The 18,040-nt window shown below is 57.6% G+C and overlaps 1 protein-coding gene across 2 annotated transcripts; it reads right to left on the reverse strand.

Moving 5' to 3' along the window:
- Positions 1-229: 229 nt before the first annotated feature.
- On the reverse strand, positions 230-17,597 carry CARMIL3 (capping protein regulator and myosin 1 linker 3). Of its 2 annotated transcripts, none has more exons than XM_012467405.2 (40): positions 17,388-17,597; positions 15,767-15,861; positions 15,438-15,488; positions 15,275-15,334; positions 15,065-15,180; positions 14,762-14,859; positions 14,427-14,497; positions 14,253-14,326; positions 13,945-14,020; positions 13,775-13,863; positions 13,174-13,268; positions 12,867-12,953; positions 12,552-12,661; positions 12,331-12,408; positions 11,693-11,769; positions 11,509-11,613; positions 11,350-11,419; positions 10,807-10,888; positions 10,582-10,678; positions 10,379-10,433; positions 10,127-10,299; positions 9,852-9,920; positions 9,521-9,614; positions 9,329-9,427; positions 8,823-8,951; positions 8,539-8,652; positions 7,592-7,767; positions 6,703-6,790; positions 6,428-6,565; positions 6,086-6,149; positions 5,747-5,955; positions 5,266-5,366; positions 4,336-4,651; positions 3,865-3,993; positions 3,150-3,216; positions 2,944-3,033; positions 1,249-1,367; positions 985-1,165; positions 704-814; positions 230-579 (listed from the first exon to the last, which is right to left on the reverse strand). In XM_012467405.2, the coding sequence occupies exons 1-40, from the start codon at positions 17,425-17,427 to the stop codon at positions 554-556; spliced, it is 4,119 nt and encodes a 1,372-aa protein (XP_012322828.2). In that variant the 5' UTR covers positions 17,428-17,597; the 3' UTR covers positions 230-553. The 2 variants fall into 2 exon arrangements, with proteins under 2 accessions (XP_012322828.2, XP_012322820.2); XM_012467397.2 differs by having other exon boundaries at positions 235-582; positions 17,388-17,443.
- Between the last annotated feature and the right edge of the window lie 443 nt (positions 17,598-18,040).

The following is an 18,040-nucleotide window of genomic DNA, read 5'->3' on the forward strand; positions in this document are numbered from 1 at the left end:
AGATGGCTCAGCCCTGACCCTGTATATAACACCCACTTTGGCTTGGAGACTTAGTCCCCTTCCCTTGGCAGTTATGTTTTTTAATCCTGCTCCTCTCAGAACCCCAGGTCTATTCCTGTGGGATGTTTCTCACTTTTCCCCACTGTGGCCAACCTCTGAGGGTTTGTGGGAAGGGAGAAGATGGTGGAGGCTGTGAATGGGGAAGACAGCAGAGATTTGAGGCAGGCAGTGATTTTGTTTTTTTATTCTATACAAGTGGGGAGAGAGTCCCTGGGGATAGAGGGACAGAGATCCTCCCTCCTTGGGGAGGAGACAGGCCCCTACCCGGAAGCTCTCTGCAGAGAGAGGAATCCAGGCAGGTATTGAGAGCCTCCATCTCTTCAGGTGGCTCCCTCTCTTCTAGTCCCTGCCTCCAGCTCCCCCATGCCTGGTTCTGCCATCTTGCTCCTGTAGGACAGGGGCTGGCAGGGGGCCCTGGGGGGCTGGGGGTGGATAGGGGTCTGAGTCCTTGTGAGGCACATGTCGAGGGCTGAGGAGGGTGTTGTGGCAGCTGTCAGTCTGTTCCTGGCTCACTGGTTCCTGCTGGGGACATATCCAGTGAGCCCTGTTTCCTGGGCAGGGACAAGTGGCCACCTGGCATTGGGGGTAGGGGGTTGTTGGACAGATAGGTGGGAAGGGGGATCTGCCCTCTCACCACCAGCACCTGTGGGGTCAGGGGGCCGTCTTCTATCAGGTTCCAGCTTGTCACAGGACTGTGCCCGCCGTGTCCTCTTGGGCTTCAGGGGGACAGTCCGCCGGCCTGGATCAGGGGGCCCTGAAATAACAGTCAAAGCAGGTCTAGCACAGGAGTGGGGCTCAGGCTGGGATGCTCATCCAGGCTGTGACTCCTGGTTGTCACTCATTCCATGCTCTGGAAGAGGACCTGACGTGGGCAGCAAAGTCCTAGAGGTGCCCCGAGCCCCTCACTCAGCCAGGGTGGCCGACCTTGGACTTCAGGCTCCTCTTGGTCTTGCTGTGAGCCCAGCCTTAGCCGGGGTTTGTTGACTCCTGGAGCTGCACCTCCAGCCTCAGCTTCCTCCCTGACCCCTGGCTCCTGGGGAGGCCGGCGGCCCCTGGGCACAGCCACTGGCTTGGGAGGCTGTGGAGCTAGAGGGGGGTCCTGTAGCTGGTAGAGGAAGGAAGATGCTGGCTCAGTTAGTCCCTTTGCCTCATCAAAGTGCCTCCCCTGCCTACCTTGCCGGCCCTCACCTTGGCATTCCTAGCTGGAAGTGTCCGCTCTGGGAAGAGGATCCCCTCCTTCTCCTCTTCCCCATCTTGGGAGGCTGGGCTGGGGCTCTGGCAGCTATGGTTGGGCACACTCTCTTCAGCTGGGGATGGGAGAGAGGAGAAGCTGCAGGAAAAGGCATTCTTGCATAGCCCTTCCCCGTCTCAATCCAGTGAAGCCCTGGAGGCCAGGACTTTCTCCCTCCAAGGCCACTTTCTCCTATGTCTCTGCCTTTCATGTGCCTTTCTATGCCCATGTTCTTTAGCCCTTGTTTCCCAGGATCATCCTGAGGCCATCACCTCTGGAGGGGACTCTGGCCTAGCTGTCCCTCTTGCAGAGCAGTGCCCGAGCCCTTTCCTGCTGGGGCAGAGCCAGGGCCCAGGGACTGCTGGGTCCATAGGCGTGGCTGCCCATCCAGGCTGCAGTGCCCTGGGGGCTCTGCCAAGGCTGCAGCCTGGCATTCCCAGAACTCTGTCTGAAAGTCTGATTTAGATGGAGAAGGGCCCTGGCACACTTGTCTCCCGCCCCTGTGGCCTTTACACAACATGAGCTTGTGGGTCTGACACTGGAAAGCGTTGTCTGCGTGTGGATATGTGAGGTGTTTGTGCAGTGGGACAACTGACTATTGTGGTTTCCTTAATCAAAGATGGAGCCCTGCTTTGAGTACTTTAATTAGCCTGTGTGTGGGATGGAAAAAATCAGCCAAGATGCCCCCAGTCCTGGGTTGGCCTTGGAGGAGGAGGCAAGGGCACGGGCACTCCAAGTTTCAGGATGGCCTGGTTCTGCACTATAGGGGAGAGAGGGGCAGATGCAGAATGGGTGGGATGGGACAGTTGGGAGCATGTGGCCTGAGCCAGACCAGCCTGCTTAGGTCTTAGCTCTTTCTGGCCCTTATGCCCTAGGCTGGTGGTGGGAGTGGAAGAGGCTGAGGGGGTGTCTCCATCTATAGGGAGGTTTTGTCTATGTCAGTATTGCTGGAGGGCCGCAGTCCAGGCCTTTGGCAAGTGAAGTTGATGCTGAGCTGACCAGCTTTTCTTTAGTGGCTCCCTAAATGGAAGGTGCTCTGAAGCCAGCAGAAGGGAAGTGTCATGCCTGGGGTAATCCCCAGTCCCCTCCCTTTTATTCCTCCAGTCATGGAGCCAGAAAGTAAATGACTTGTTTAAGATCGTGGGTGGCTGAGGAAAACTAATACCACAGGTTTCTGACCTCCGAGGCAGAGCTCTTGCCCATGTTTGGGGCACCTTTCTGTGTGAGCTGAGGGTGAGTTGATGAGTGACATCTGGAGGAGGCTGGAATGTGTGAGGTGGGCCTGCCATAGCTGATACTTGCTGGCAGTTTGACTTGCCCACCCTCTTCCCAGCAAGGTACAGAGAGAAGCCTTCTCTACAGAGGGTACCACTGTGCTGATGGTGACCAGAGGCTGCAGCTGCCCTAGAGAATTCACCAGAGCCATCCGGTCTGCTAACACTGGAGAAGCTGCTTTTATTCTGTAGAAGCTTTGCTTGGATTGGGTTGTCTCTTTTGGGCGTAGCTTTTACATATCCTTAAACATTTTCACTGTGCTGACTTCTCACTGCTCCACCTTGGCCATAAATTCCCCAGCACAGAAGCCATGGCTTCTGTTTCTTTGGATACACCCTGGGCTTTCAGAACCGCTGCCCGAAAGAGGCTTTCCATACCTATGTGCCACGTAGCCTCTGCTCGGCGCATGGCGCTGAAGCTTGGTTTGGTGCTTTGGGGTGGTGGTGGGGGCTTCCAGGCTCCAGGCCCTGGAGTAGAGAGAGGGGATGAGAAAGAGGGAAGGAGAAATGAATAAGGTAGATTAATTAGCAGGGGTCCCTGAGAAGAGGGGTCAAAGGAAGGGCTTGAATATGACCGTTCTTACCTGCATCATCCGAAGAGCGCCGTTTCTGCCAGGTCTGGGTGCTGCCCTCCTGGTCTGGGCCTGGGCCCTGAAAGAACAGTGGGTCAGGCCGTAAGAAAGTCTCCTCCATGGCAGGACTGCAGCTGACAAAGGGCTTCTGCTCTAGCATCTCCATGTCATCCTCATATCATTAGTCCCTAGACACTTAAACTGTTTCCCAAAGAGTGGCACGCATACCTCCCCAGGGGCACAAGAAATGCTTACACGAATAAGTATACTTCCATCTTTATAGTTACATGTTTATTTTATGTGTAGTAGAAAAAAACAAGACTCATTCAAAAAGCCTGTGATTTTAAAGATGATAATGCCTAGGTCTAGCCTAAGTTAAAAAAAGGTGAGTTAATTTAAATAAAAATATTATGTAAGTAATAATTCAGGTAAAAATCAGTCACAAAGGTTATAGTCGAGTCAACACTGCTTGGGAAACAGAGCTCTAGAGGTAAGTATTTTTATAACCCCTCATTTTACAGTAAAGAAGGAGAGGCTCCAAGAGGTTAAGTGACCAGTCCAGGATTCCATGGTAAGTATGTGGTGGGGGCTGAACAGCAGCTAACATCTTCTAATTCCAAAGCATCTGCTTTCCCTACTGAGCCACCAGGGATGAGGGAGCAGGGAGGAGAGGGTGGTGGACAGGTACCCTCGGGATCCACAGTTTGTTGTCCCAGACTCCACTCACCTCTCGTTTCCCATCGAAGCTCCAACCCTTGGCTCTTTCCAACCCGGGAAGGGCGACACCGTGAACCCTTGGCTGCTGTGCTGTCCCAGGGGCTGGGCCCTCCTCCCCTGGCTCCGACTCCTCAGTGCCCTAGAACAAGGTCTCTTATTAACAGTTCCTGGTGGAAGGGGGCTCCCCAGGCTGCAAGGGAGTTGTCAGGAGGACCCCTTCCTCATGGAGCCCCTAGCCATGGGGAAGCCCTGCTGAGACCCTCTAAAGAGTCCTTCCAATGTCTGTATTCACATACAGCACTCCCAGCATGCTCTTAGCTATGGTCTTAGTCCACTCTCAAGGAGAGGAGAATAGATATGACCAACATTCCCAAGAACCCTGGGTCCTAGCATTCCTCCATTAAGCTTGGGGTGGGGTAGGAGACCAGGATATGTGTGGGGCAGGAAAAGGTGAAGACACAGCATTCCCTGCCTCACTTACCATCTTCCTGTGGAAGGAAGGCCCCCGGCCCCCACCAAATCCAGGGAGGAGGCTGCTCTCCTCCTCTGGGCTCCAGCAGGGAGAGGAGTTATTGCCGAGGCTTGGGGGGTCTGGGCTCGGGGGGCTCTCCTGAGTCGGGGGAGGGGGTGGGGGTGGAGGGAGGAGGAGTCCAGTGGTGGGGGACCCTGGCCCCCTGTCCCCCTTGAAGCTCCGGGGCCGGCGAAAGTGAAACAGGCCCCGGCGCCTCTTCTTCTGAAGTGGAGGCAGCGGTGGCTCCGAGAGTCCTGGCCGCACGGTCCTCAGAGTCCGGGGGTAGCTGGTAGTTGGGGTAAGTTAGTGACAAATGCCAGATGCAAGCTCAATCCTGGGTCTGCTGAACCTGCTTTCCTTTCATCTGGTCTCTCCTGCTGCACTGCAGCCCTTTCCACTTAGTTTTGAGGGGAGATGATGCCCTCGCCTTCTCTGTCCTGTTGTAATCCTCCAGCGGCCTTTCCCCCAGACTGACTGTTTCTTCCCGTCTCCCCCACCTCCCCCACATCTCCTCTCAGCTTCTCCGAGTGACCTGGTTCCTCATGGACAGACACTGGGCAGTCAGCTGGACAGTGTGGGGAACACTACCCCCTGGGCCTGTCACCACTAATGGTATCCTGTCCCAGGGCTGCTGCCCCCCGCCTCCCTCTCATCCCCACCTGCCCCCAACCCCACTGCGGTGGTTCACTCTTGCCCCATTCTTTCCAGCTGTCCTGAGAAGATGCAGAGGCCATGGAACCTAAGGGCTGGGCAGGGAAGGATGAGAATGTGGGGAAATGTCCCATGGAGACTGGCTTTGGGCACTGTTGTTATAGAGACTCCCAAGGGAGCTGGGAGGACACGGAGCCCTTCTAGGGCCTTGGGCCCTGCTGAAAATGGGAGTGTGTTTAGGCATCACACCTGGAACTTTCATCCATGACCCTTCGGCTGAAGAAGTCCTCCAGCCCCTCATCTAGGCGGGTGGCCATCCCATTCTCCTGACGAGTCCCAGGTGCTGACATCTGCTGGGAGGAAAGTCCTATGGGACATCTCATCTAGGTTCGGAAGCCCCACCTCCCATGCACTCAGGGCATTCCCCTTTGGGCTTGGACAGTTATGGAAATTTACACGTCGGTTCACCCGGTGTTTCCTAAGCTTGGTGTCTCTTGGTGTTCTTGGTGGCTCTATTCTTCACCAAAATAAGAATGGCACTGCCTGGCAGGCAAAGATTTCTTATGTGTGACAAGATCTAACTCCCATACAAACTGGATAATCCCTCATCTGTTCACTGGCATGCCTGGGCTCCTGCCTGTCTCTGGCATTTGGGTCCTAAAAGTAAAACCCCTGGCTCTGGCATCACACTAAGTGAAGGTGATCCTCTTGTGAGGCCTTAGGGACTCACGCTGGGCCGACCAGGTCCTGGAGGTGTGGTCCTGGGTGGGCGGGGCCTCCCTTGTGTTTGATGCCTTAGTTTGTAGCCATGAGTGGGCAGCTCAGATAGACCTTCCCAGGAGCCACTAGCTGTGGGCTGGCTGTCCCCGAGTCCTGAGAACCAGCCAGGGGGGATCCCCAGGTTCCCCAGTTGGCTTTCCATGTCCTGAGGGCTCCCACCTGCAAGGACAGCAGCATTAGAGGGACTAGCAGAGGAATGGGGAGAAAGCAGGATGGGGAGACAGAGAAAAATTCAAGGGAAAGAGGGGCTCTGGAGGGTGCCCATGAGAACAGAGGCTGGGATACTCACTGATGAAGGCAGATACCGGCCGGATCTTGCGGCAGCGTTTCTGCTTTTTGATGGCCATAGTGTCCTGCAGAAATGAAGACAAGTGGCAGGGCCAGGAACCTCACCCAGAGCTACCCACTCCTCATAAAGCCTTCTCGTTTGAATCCATTCTGCCCCTCACTCCTCAGGGGGTTGAGCCATTGGGATGAAAGAAGAGATTGGGCTGGATTGGGGTTAGGGGCAGAAGGCCAGGCACAGTGAGGTGGCCAGGGGAGTCCAGAGCAGTAGAAGGGGACAGTGTTGTGCAGGTTTAAGGGCAAGGCCCAGGTTTTTAAGGAGGGGAGCAGGGAGTGGGGGGCTTACAATGTTGGTCCCAAGTTCATCATCTGTGGTCTCCTCATGGTCATGGTTCCGGCCTCGGCCCCGGGAAGACAGATCCTGCCCTTGTCCTGGGCCCCCTGGTGGATCTGACAGCGTTCTTAGCTGGGTCAGGTGCCGGGCCTGGGGAAGGGCAGGTATGAACAGGATTCCAAGGAAGCTGCCCACCTCCCAGGGCCTTGGGGGGAGGGCGATTAGGGAGACAGGATGATGTGGGGTGGAGGGCATGCCCAAGCTAGGCCAGGTTGCAGAAGTCTTACCAGGCTCTTGTGGGAATGGTAGAGCTCTTGAAGGATCTCGTCCACTATGGAGTTGGTTAGATAGGTGACAACTGAGAGCTTCACTTCACTGTGGGCACAGGTGTGGCTGCTCAGAACAGTAGCACCTAAGCCCCCCACGTGGCCCCTGAGCCACTCCCTCCCGCAGAGCCTGAGAGAATGGCCAGCTGCCCATGGAGTGCATGTGGCTGCGAGAGGAGGCAGCCTAGGCTCGAGACACTCTTTTCTCCATAAGCACACATCTAGTTCCACCCCGGAGCCCCCAGCCCAACTATGTGTGGGGACAGAGGAATTAGAGGAGAAGAAGGAACAAGGGGACCCTAGGTCAGGCCCCTGGAGCCCCAGTGGAACACAGCAAGGTCACTGGAGTGCTGAGTAACTGGATCCTGCTAGTTGCTACTGTGAGGGTAGAAAAGACCTCTCCTTGAGCCTGGCTATTTCATGGGTATTTGTACTAGTTTTCCTTTGCTTTGGTGCATGGTGGCACCCAGACCCAGAATGAAAGAACTCTAGGGGCAATGAAAACTGGGAGGAAGACAGAGCTTCCATGTACCTAACTCAGGGACCTTTCTTTGTCCATGCCTCCTAGGGAGCATTGGTGTATTTCTCATTGCTGGTGTATGTATGTGAGTGTGTGTGTGTACATCTGTGTGGGCACCACCTTGGCTCCTAAACCCCAGCTCAGCACTTAGATTTCTAGGGCAAAGACCAGTCAGACCCTAAATAGCAAGGTTGCATTTGGTTAAAGATTGATTCTTGCAATGGAGATTGTGCCATTCATTATTCATTGCTGATAGCTCTCCAGTCCCAAGTCCCTAAGTGATCTGGGCCAAATCCAGTCCAGCCCCCAGCCCTGCCCTTTGCCTCTCACTCCAGCTTGTTCTGAATGTCCTGTCCCGCTTGCTCCAGTAGTGCCCCTCGGATGAAGTTCCGGGGTACAGTGACACGCTCTGCCACATTGCTCAGCATCTTGTTGTGCCCCTCTGCCACCCGCATGGCCACAGGGCATAACTCCTGTGTCAGGCTGACCATGGACTCCAGGATCACCTAGTTTGGGGGAAAGGGAGGCCAGAGACCCAAGGCAAGCAGGGTCAGGGTTGGCACCACAGTAGAAGTGACTTTCTCTATTCCAGCCCCTCATGCTGAGACTGAGGGTCCCACCTACAGTCACAAAACCATTAGTGGCAAAGCCTTGGACACTTAGGCTTCCCCACTTTCTGGTCAGTGCTCCTTCCACCCTACAATATAGACAGGGGGAGTCAGTCCAAGGATCAAAACCCAGAGTGGGGCTGGGCACAGTGGCTCATGCCTGTAATCCCAGCACTTTGGGAGGCTGAGGTGGGTGGATCACTTGAGGTCAGGAGTTCAAGACCAGTCTGGCCAACATGGTGAAACCCTATCTCTACTAAAAATACAATAATTAGCCAGGCATTGTGGCACAAGCCTGTAATCCCAGCTACTTGGGAGGCTGAGGCAGGAGAATTGCTTGAACCCGGGAGGTAGAGGTTACAGTGAGCTGAGATTGCACCAGTGTACTTCAGCCTGGGCGACAGAGTGAGACTGCCTTAAAAAAAAAAAAAAAAAAAAAAAAAAAAAAGAACTATCCAATGGTCAGAGTTCAGGGACAAAGCTAGCAGAAAAAAATCCCAAGCTCATATTGCAGCAATGCCTTGGCACAGTGGGACTGTGGGTGGTCTTGACTCTGTGCCTGTCCTCCTGGCCCTCCAGTAGTCTCCCCAGTTTGACTTCAGCTCTTGGCTTAGGACCTCAGTCAACACTGGGCTCCCACCATGGCTTCCACCTTCCTCCAGGACTTGCCTGCAGTTCCTTGTCCACAGCTTTGGACACCTCACTTGCTACTGATTCCAGCCTCTGCCGCACAGGCCCGTCATTGGCCAGCACGTGGCCCAGCTCATAGAGGCTGGGAAACAGCTGGAGAAGGAAGGGGTTATGATTAGCAGGCCAGAACCAGGACTTGCTAGGTCTCTGGGGGGCCTAGGCTAGGAAGGCAGATGCACAGGGCAGGGCTGGCATGGCTTTGCGTGGTCAGCCTTCTTGGGTTCTCTAGACTGTGGGGGAAGGGTGGGCTGTGGAGGGCTTACCGCCCGGGAGTTCTTGGCATCCTTGATGAGGTCCCGAGCGTAGAGTAGCTCATCCTGCACGGGCTCCAAGGGGCACAGCCTCAGGGCCCGAACCTCCTCCTGCACCCGTCCACACAGCCGCTGCAGCATCTGGAGCACAGTGGCAGGGGTGTCAAGGGGACCCCTGCTTCCATATCTTTGCAGGTGGGACCCCTTAGGCAGTGCTACTGGTGCTGGCACCGACAGTGGTGGAGATGATGTCTCTGGCTGGCCTGGTCTCCCTTGCTATGGCGTTCTTGAATGCCCAGGTGAGAACCTGGAGTCCTGTGCACTCCTGTGTTCGCCTACATATGTTTGAAACCCATATCCTGCATGTCCTCTCTTTATGCTTCCCCACATGCTCAGTCCAGTGATAAGGACCACCATGCAGTGCCTCTTCATGCTCCCCTACTCAATTTTCTCTCCCATCACACCTGTGCCCTGCATGCCCCAGGTGTGCCCCCTGTGTCCCAGAGGGAAACGTTTACTTGCTCGGCGCTGCTGGTCACCAGGCCCTGTTGCAGCCTGAAGGCCTGCTCCTGGGGGCACGTCTGGGAGTGGTTGTTCCTCACTAAGCACCATTGGATCTGGAGATGATGGGGGTGGTGGGTCAGGGCCTAGGGATGTGGGCTGGCCCCTGCCCCTTGCTGTCCCACCCTGCTTAGGACAGCACCCTGCACCTTCTGCCAGACGTCCTCGGTGCGCTCAGGGGCGCTGCGGTAGGCTTGGGAGATGTCACTCACGGGGAAGGACATGAAGCGCAACGTGTGGTTGCTGTGGGACACAGGGGCACAGCTGGGTGGGAACAGGTGGGGATGGAAGGCCCCTGCCTCCTCTGTTGGTGAGCCACCCTCCAGCCTGCTTGCTCATCATTTCTCTCTTTCATGGCCCTTCCTAAAATTTCTGTGCAAATAGGCCAAAGGGGCTGGGGTGGGGCAAGAGTTGTTCAGGCCTGGTCCAGGCACAGGGAGGCTGGGGACTTGGATCAGGGCAGGACCATGGTCTACTCACCTCTCCAGGGCCCTTGCGATGTCCAGGAAGCCCAGGGCAGATGTATTGTTCCGATCCCATAGGATAGTTCTGGGGGCAGGGTAAGCACCAGTTTGGCACCCCTCCCCCTGGGTCCCTACTAGGGGCCAGGGACACAATCCTCTTGGTCAGAAATTGTTCTGGGGCTGGGGATCTTCTGGAAGCTGGGGTCCAGAGCATCAAGGCAAGCAGGGAGATTATGTATGTATGGGAAGGAGCTGGGGCTCCAGGTAAGGGAGTCCCGGTGTGGGCCCCACCTGAGGGAGGAATTTATCTGGAGGGCCTTAGACAGCATCTTGGCCCCGATGTCCTCCATGCCATTGCCGCTCAGATCCACCTTGGCTAGGCAGGTGTTGCTGCCCAGGGCATTGATGAGGATGCTGGTGCGAAGCTTCAACCGGGAGTCTGCCACCGACAGGGACTGCAGGGACTGTGTGGGCAAGGTGGGGTTGGGCCCAGTCCCAGAAGCCTCCTCCAACTGCAGGTCCCTCCCAGGCCCAGGCACTCACACAGTCCTCTTCCTGGATCAGCTGCACCAACTTGTGGAGGATCTCCTCCAGGGTCCTGCAGGGAGGCGGGGCTCAGAGTAGGAGGGGAGGGGCTGGGGTCATGCTATTGGAGGAGGAGAGAGGTGGCCAGAGGTAATGCGGTGAGCCAAGAGGATGGGTGAATGATGGGACAAGGGTCTGTGGGCATGGAAAGGGGGCCTCACTTGGCCTTGACATTGAAGTTCTTGCCCAGAAACAGGTGCTTGAGGGACTTGTTCTTGCCAAGTGCGGGCACCAGTGTCAGGAGGTCCGAGTCGAACCCTGGTGAGCAGATGGGAGAGGCCTGGCCTCGAGGCCTGAGGCTGACTGGTGTCCCTTCAGGGCTGCTTCTGCATGCCCCAGGCCCCTGTTCTCCTCTGGCCCCAGGGAAGGGAGGCACTGCTACTCACCATTGTCCGACAGATCCAGGCTGCCTACACAGGTGACAGCTCCCAGTTGCTCCTGCAAGGCTTGGGCTCCCGCTGAGCGGAGCTGCAGGGACAAGGTGAGGTGGGGAAGGCAGGGATTGGGGTGGGGGATATGGTACCTTTAATACTTAGAGATCAGAGTAGTCACAACAGGACTCAAGGTCATGCCAGGATCTGGGTGTAAAATCAGGGAGGCTCTTTCCCTATACCAGATCCTTCCCTAGGGGTCACTCCCTTCGGCCAGAAACGCTGCTATTCCTGAGACAGCTTGCTCCTGCCCTCTGGTGGAAAAGTCTGGTATCTTCCACCCCAAAGCTTGAAGGACCGAGATACTAGAAACTGAAAATGAATGGCCTCTGGAAAACAGGGCCACACCCCAGATTGAGAGGGGAACATGATGGTGTGGCCAGGTCAGGGGGTTGCAGAGGGTCAGCATAGAGGCTAGATGGAGCCAGGGTTTGACTTAGGTCTGAGAAATGCACATGGGTGGGGGGTGGGCAGAGGGGCTGGGGACTGGGGGCTCACCTCACAGCTGCTGAGATCCAGGTGCAGGTCACTGAGGTGACTGTTGAGGGAGAGGCCCTGAAGCAGCGCCCTGTGGGGGAAGGTCAGCAGGCCCTCCTTTACCCCTCCCCGCTCCCCGTGGCTCCCTTGGATGCCCCCCCAACCCTGCACCCACCCGACCTGAGGGCCTCCAGGGGCAGCTTCGTGGCTGACAGGTTGACGTGGCTCAGTGTGTAGGCGCTGCTGAAGAACTGCTTGAAGGCCGGTGGGGCCTCTCGACTCTTCCTGTGGAGAGACCCCTGGGGTCAGCAAGGGAGGGGGTTGGCCATGGCTTGCCCTGTCCTCCCTTCCCCCTCCTTCCCACCTGTGGGAGCAGCTGTTGCGAGCCAGGTTGAGGTAGGTGAGGTGGGAGCAGCAGCCGTGGAGCAGGGCACCGAGAAGCTGTGGGGGAGACGTGGTGGGTCTCAGGGGAGCTGGAAGGGGTGGGGGAGTGGCAGGAAAAGACCCCTCCTCCCTCCCCATCAAGGTTCCTGGCTCTTCACTTTCTGGTTGGCCTGTGTGAGTTCCGCTGTTGATGCCCACTCAGATTCTTGAAGCCTCTGTTTTCTCCCCTGTGGAACGTGGGTCTACTCCCTGTCTGGCTTCCAGGGGCGTGGAGCTGCTCACAGGCAGTGGATGTGTAAAGTCAGGGCCACCACTGACTCCTAAGATGGCTTGTTCAAGTTAGAAGAAGCATCCATTCCCCCGGGACACACTCCTGCACCAGGGCACACAGCTGGGGAATGGAGCAACGGCTGGCCTTTAGGCACAGCCAGCACAACCCTATGACCTGGATAAAGTGCCACACTGTATAAACTACGGACATTGCTTTATACTTCAGCTGAACCTGAAGTCATCCAGACAGCTCTGCCCACCTGTGTACTCAGGGATGGGGGGTGAGACAGAGGCCCACCGTGGTCTCCCCAAATCACCTTGGATGGGCTTCCCCCACCAACTCCTCACCAAGTCTATGGCGCAGTCAGTCCCTGACAGGTCCAGGTGCACCAGGGCATTGGGTTGGGCCAGAAAACTGTAGAGGGCCTAGAGCAGGAAGGATAGAGGAGCTGCAGGGAAGGGATGATAAGAGTCTCGCCACCCCCAGGGACCCTAAGGCAGAAGGCCTCCCAGCTCCTGAAGCTTGAGCATGCTTTCTGCAGGGGACTGAGGCTGTTCCGAGGACTCACATTGGCCTCGTCCGTGGCGAGGAGCCCAGGGTTCTTGCTCAGGTCCAGGTATCGAAGGGAGCTGGCAAAGGCTGGGTTGGCCCCAAAGGTCTGGCCGAGTGCCTGGAGCCCTGAGCACAGCGGGCACTGGGCTGGGTTGGCCCCCAGCCCCACCTCTTCCCCTCAGTACATAACTCTTCCCCACTCCCCAAACGTGGCTCCTTTTCACTCCTCCGTCCCTGAGGTGGTGTGTGAGTGTGTGGGTGTACCTCTGGAGCTCAATACCCCAGGCAGCACCGGGGTAGGGTCAGAGGTCAGGGGTCCTGGCGCAAGTACCTCGAGGGGAAATGGCAGTCTTGGCCAGGCACAGTTTGGTGAGGCCAGTGGGGAAGCAGAGGAGCTGCTGACTCAGACTGAGGAATCCTGGGGAGTGGAGAGAGAAAGGGGCCCAGTGAGAGGCAGGGCCGTGGGCGCAGGTGGCACAAAGTCAGGTTGGGGACTCGAGTAGGGTACAGGCCTGGGGTCAGGGATGTAGGTGTCAGGGCAGGGGGCACTGGAGAGCCCCTGTTCAGACCTGGTTGGGCTCTGGGCTAGGACAGGGGTCTGCATTGTGATGGGGACAGGATTCAGGGCTGGGGCTCACCCTTGTCCTCGATGGGGTTGTGGGACAGAGTGAGGGCATGCAGCACACAGCTCCCGTTCTCCCCAAACACCCCGGCCAGCTTCTGGACAAAGTCCCTTCAGGGAAGGGGAGGAAGGATTTGTCCTGAGCTGAGCCCCATGTCCCAGCCCTTGGGCTTCCCCTCCTCCTCTACCTGCCTGCCTGGCTGGGGTTGCAATGGTCAGAGGCCCCCACAACAGGGGAACAGCTCAGGGCCTGCCAGGGAGCTTGTCACCACTCCGGAGTACCTGGGGGTATTCCACACCGGAAGTTGTGCTGAGACAAAGGTCAGCTTTGGGTCCTCAAGATTGGAGCAGCCCACCCTGCTTGGTAGTTAATGGAAAAAGAGGATGGGGCATGGAACACCCTGGGGAAAGGCCATGGAGCTGGGGGTCAGAGGCCTGGGTCTGAGTCCTAGCTTGACCTCCGACTTGCTTCGTGCCCTCTTTTGGCCTCGGTCTCCTCTTCTGTAAAGAGAGGCACTGGATAAGATAGTCCAGAGGCCTATAGCATACTCTGAGGTTCTGGGACCCTAAAACTATATCAAGGGTGCACTACTGCCCAAGGAGGAGGCTGGCCTCACGTCTTAAGCCCGGCGTTGTCCAGCACCAGCTCTTCGAGGCTCCCCGACTTGCTCAGGGTGTGTAGCACCTGTTCTAGCACTTCAGAGCCCTGAGAACAGAGGGGGTCTTGCAATCAGGGGCCAAAGGGGGCACTATTCCTCCCATCTCACCAGCCCCTCCTAGTTCCTACCAGCCGCAAGTCCTTGCAGTAGAGTTTGGTGAACCACTGGTTGTAGGCCAGGGCTGCCACCATTAGGGCCAAGTCTCTGTGGGGATATGGAAGGGGGCAGAAAAGTGGTGAACAGGTGGCTGGGTCAGAAAAGAAGAGACCAAGGATGGGGTGGTTGGGCTGGGGAAGACCTAGATGGGTAGATGGGGATGGGATGGAGTTGGGGAAATAGAGCGGGGGCTGTGGGACCAGAAGGGCGCTCCTGGGAAAGGCTGGGATTGGGCTGAAGCTAGGAATTTGAGGGTAGAATCTCTGTCCCATCTGCTTACCGGCTCTCCAAGTGGCTGAAATCCAAAAGATTGAACTCCCGGTTATCTTCAGCATGGTAGATGGTGTCCACATCCTTGGAGAGGTGGAACTGGCTCACACCTGCTCCCCACTTCCTCCTTGGCCCCCTCCCTCCAGGCCCCACCTGTCCCCTACGGGGACCCTGCCCAACGTACCCATTGAACCTCCTCACGGCAGTGTAGCCCATTGTAGTCACACAGAGCAGCGTAGGTCTCAGAGAAGCCACCTGTAGGGCAGGAGATAGGCTGGCTCCATGAGGGTAAGGAGACAGGGAATAGGCTTGGGTTTCAAGAACAGTCAAGGTCACTTTATGTGCCAGTGCTCTTTGTTCTTGTTATATCATGAACTTCCTGAGGTCTGGGAGCTATGAAGTCCTCAGGGCAGGCAAAGCCCCTCCCTGCCTGCCCAGGCAACACCCCATGCACAAAGGGCTCCAGACATGGGGCAAGATGGTTTAGGGCCTACTTTCCTCACATCTGCCCCTGCTCACCACAGACACTGTGGGTGGTAGATGTTGAAGTCTCGGAGTTGGGGGATGTGTCTCGGGGCCCCTCTGGGGTGTCTGCGTTTCCCCGCCGGATCAAACATCTGGAAAAGAAACAAGTCATCCCAGAGAGGGCTGGAAAGAGGCTCTTAATTCTTCTCACATTATAGCTCCTGCATCCCAGGAAAAAGCAGGAGTGGGGACATGAGAGCTTTCCTTCTCCTCGGCCCTGGTCCAGGGGAAGGAGGAAGGGAAGGAGAAGTCTCCCTCTCATCTAATCCCTTAAGAGACCCCTCATTTGCCACTCACCCAGGGCCAGGGCAGACCTTGGACAGGGCAGAGCTCACATGTCGCGTCACCTGGTCCACACTTTCAGCTGATGGCAGCCGCATGCTCACCATGCCACGCTCTGTCTCCACCAGGATCTGGGGGAGAGGAAGTTTCAGAGCCTCAGACTCCCTCCTCTCTGCTCCCTCCTCCAGCTGGCCCAGTAGTGGGGCCCAGAGCCCTGGTACTCACCTGGTTCTGACTGAGCGTGTTGAAGGCACGGATCTCCAGCACATTGAAGGAGCTCTCCACCTAGGAGGGATGGAGATGCTCAGCTCCTGGTAAGGACCTGGGTTGCCAGGCTCAGGAGGTAGGGAGCATGCCAGGTGCTCTCCTGCTCCTCAGCCCAACTCACCTTGGCTGGGACTTTGACGGGGAAGAGGTGGAGGCGCCAGGAGGTCAGGGCCTGCAGAGAGAGGAAAAGAATATCAGCAGCTCATGGTGGCTGCTGGGCCCTGGTGCTTCTGCCCTCCTTAAGCCCTTCATCTCTGCTCCCCAACCTGATGCCCTATCCTAGACTTCTTCTGGACATCAACCCAGTCCAGCCCTGCCTCCTCCCCTCAGGTTTCATCTTGTCAGTGACCACCCACTTCTGTCTCCTCTGCCCTACCAGCTCCCTGCCCTCTACTGGCCAGCTGCCCTCACCAGCCACCTCCTCACTCCCCACATGCCCAGTGCCCTCACCAGCACTCGGTCCTCAAACTTCTTGGGCTTTGTTTCCAACTTCACACGATGTTGTTGGAGCACAGCCCCTTGGCTCAGGCACCTCCGGATGCTGTCTGAGGGTGGGTGGGGGCCTGCTCAGAGCTTCCCCTTACCCTGGCTACCCCCACCTCCCAGGGCTCTCCAGATAGAGGCAGAGTCAGGGTCAAATGGGAAGAGAGAGAAACAGAGAGACAAAGAAAGGAGGACAGGGACAGAGGCCTTTCCTTCTTGGGTGACTTTTCATACTCTCTCTTTTTCGACTTTTCTCTTCCTATCAGAGAGGGAGTAGGGTGTGGAGAAAACTCCGGCTCCTGATGTCCCTGAGTCAGGGGACAGTTGCTGACTGTCTGTGGGAGGGTGTGTCTTACACTTCTGAGGGTGTGAAGAATTTTTCCAACCCATGCACTACAACAGCCATTGACACATACACAGTGAGTCAGTGTGTGGGGGTGTGGGGTGTCCCTTTGATTATATTCTAGGTGGTCTGGGTATGAGTGGCTGTCTTTACTATGAGTGTGCCTGCCTCCTGGAGATGTTAGGGAGCCTGAGGGTGGCATTGGTGGGGACAGGTAAGTGTGAATGAGTATGCTGTGGAAGGGGCACAGAGCCAGACAGTTCCTCTGTGTGTGTGTTGGGCAGGGAGAGGAATTAATGTTTAAATGAGCCCCATACCCATCTGCTGGCTGAGCCACCCAGATATAGAGTGTGTGTGTGTGTGTGTGTGTGTGTGTGTGTGTGTATGTGTGCACACATGTTCTGGGGTGCCGTCTCTATGAAGATGTGTTTACACACATCTCGTGATTGTGCTGTGTGTGTGTGCAGGTGTGGGAGATCACCACAGTGTAGCATGCCTCTGAGTATCCATAAGCATCCTGAGCTCTGCGTGGGCTAGCCTGTGCTCCTGTCTCTGGGGGTCAGGGTTGTGGCAATGCTGGGTGGTTCTGAGAGCCATGCAAACGGGAGAGGCCTTGATGTGTGGGTGGTGGGTAGCGAGAAGGGGGTAGACTGGGACAGGGGCTGTGGGAGGTGAGCCGCAGAGACTCTCCTGCTCTTGGTTTTAGCTCCGATCCAGGGCCTCTTCCCTGACCCCCTTCTTTGCCCCACTGGTCTGGGCGCTGCGCAGCGCCTAAGGGGCCCTTCAGGGCCAGTTCCGGGGCGGGGCCGGGAGGAGGAGGGTGTTAAGCCACGCAGTGGTCAGGACCAGGGGCAGCTCCCATCGCCGGGCGGGGCGGGCCTGGCCCCGCCCGGCGGGGGAAGCGGGGACTCTCTGGAGGGGAGACTGGACGCTTCGCAGAGGGTGGGTCAGGAACGCCGAGTCAGCTCCAGGGAGCGCCAGGGAACTGCACCTGTCACTGAAGGGCGGGACGGGTGGCTCCGGGACAGGAAGGTCCTGACCGGGTGAGGCAAGGCGGGTAGCGGAGGATACTCCGGGGACAGCGATACCCGGACTGGGATTCAGGGGCTGCCTTGGAGCCGGGGTGCATGGGGTAGGGTGGGTGGGAGGGGTGAGGCACCAGACTGGGGTGCACCGCGGGGAGGAACGCGCTGGGTCTGGGATGCTCCCGGACGGGGCGTCCCAGAGACCGAGGCAGCCTCGTACCTTGCAACTCGCGGGTGAGCTCCACGCTGCCCTTGGCCATGGCGGCCGCTGCTGCTGAGGCTGCTGCAGAGGAGCCGCCGCCGCCGCTGCCGCTGCCGCCGCCGCCGCCGCGGGGGAGCCGCGGCACATGCTAGACCCGGCTTCGGCAGGGCCCGGGAGCTGAGCGCTGCAGCAGCAGCGGCCGAGCCTGCTCCAGTCAGGGGCGGCTGCGTGAGCGCTCCTCCCCCCGCCTCGGAGCGCTGGCTTCCCCGCCCCGCCCGGAGAGCTGTCGGACTGAGCATGCGCGTCGCGCTGCCAAGCCGCGTGAGACCCCGCGCGCGCTCGCGCCGACCCCTCACACCGGCTCCAGCGCAAGAGGCCTGGTGCGCGTCGCCCGGTGTCCCGGCCTTTGGGGCGGGGGACAGCGTCCCCGCTTTCCGTCTACTCAATCTTCGGCCCCGTGAGCAGAACCCATTTCTTTTGTTTGTGGGCCTAGGTACCTTGCAGGGTCTTTCCCTGTTCCCCACCAGCTCAGGACCCGTCCAGCTTGTCCTTGCTGACTCGGGAGGGAACTCGAGAGCTAGGGCGATGCCGGGAAAGGACATGGCCAAATCTGGGAGGGATTAGAGAGTTCATCCTTCCCCACCGTCACCGGCTTGGCCTGCCTCGGGGAT

This window comes from Aotus nancymaae, unplaced genomic scaffold, assembly GCF_030222135.1.
Source record: "Aotus nancymaae isolate 86718 unplaced genomic scaffold, 86718_ANA_hifiasm-v0.15.2.pri h1tg000011l, whole genome shotgun sequence".
Classification (NCBI taxonomy): Eukaryota; Metazoa; Chordata; class Mammalia; order Primates; family Aotidae; genus Aotus; species Aotus nancymaae.

Coding starts and splice junctions, on each gene's coding strand:
- CARMIL3 (XM_012467397.2), bottom strand. CDS start 17,427: ATGGCCAAGGGCAGCGTGGAGCTCACCCGCGAGTTGCAAG. Junction 11,420..11,508: donor CTGCCCCTGGAGGCCCTCAG/GTCGGGTGGGTG, acceptor CTTCCCCCACAG/GGCGCTGCTTCAGGGCCTCT. Junction 10,889..11,349: donor TGGATCTCAGCAGCTGTGAG/GTGAGCCCCCAG, acceptor TTGTCCCTGCAG/CTCCGCTCAGCGGGAGCCCA.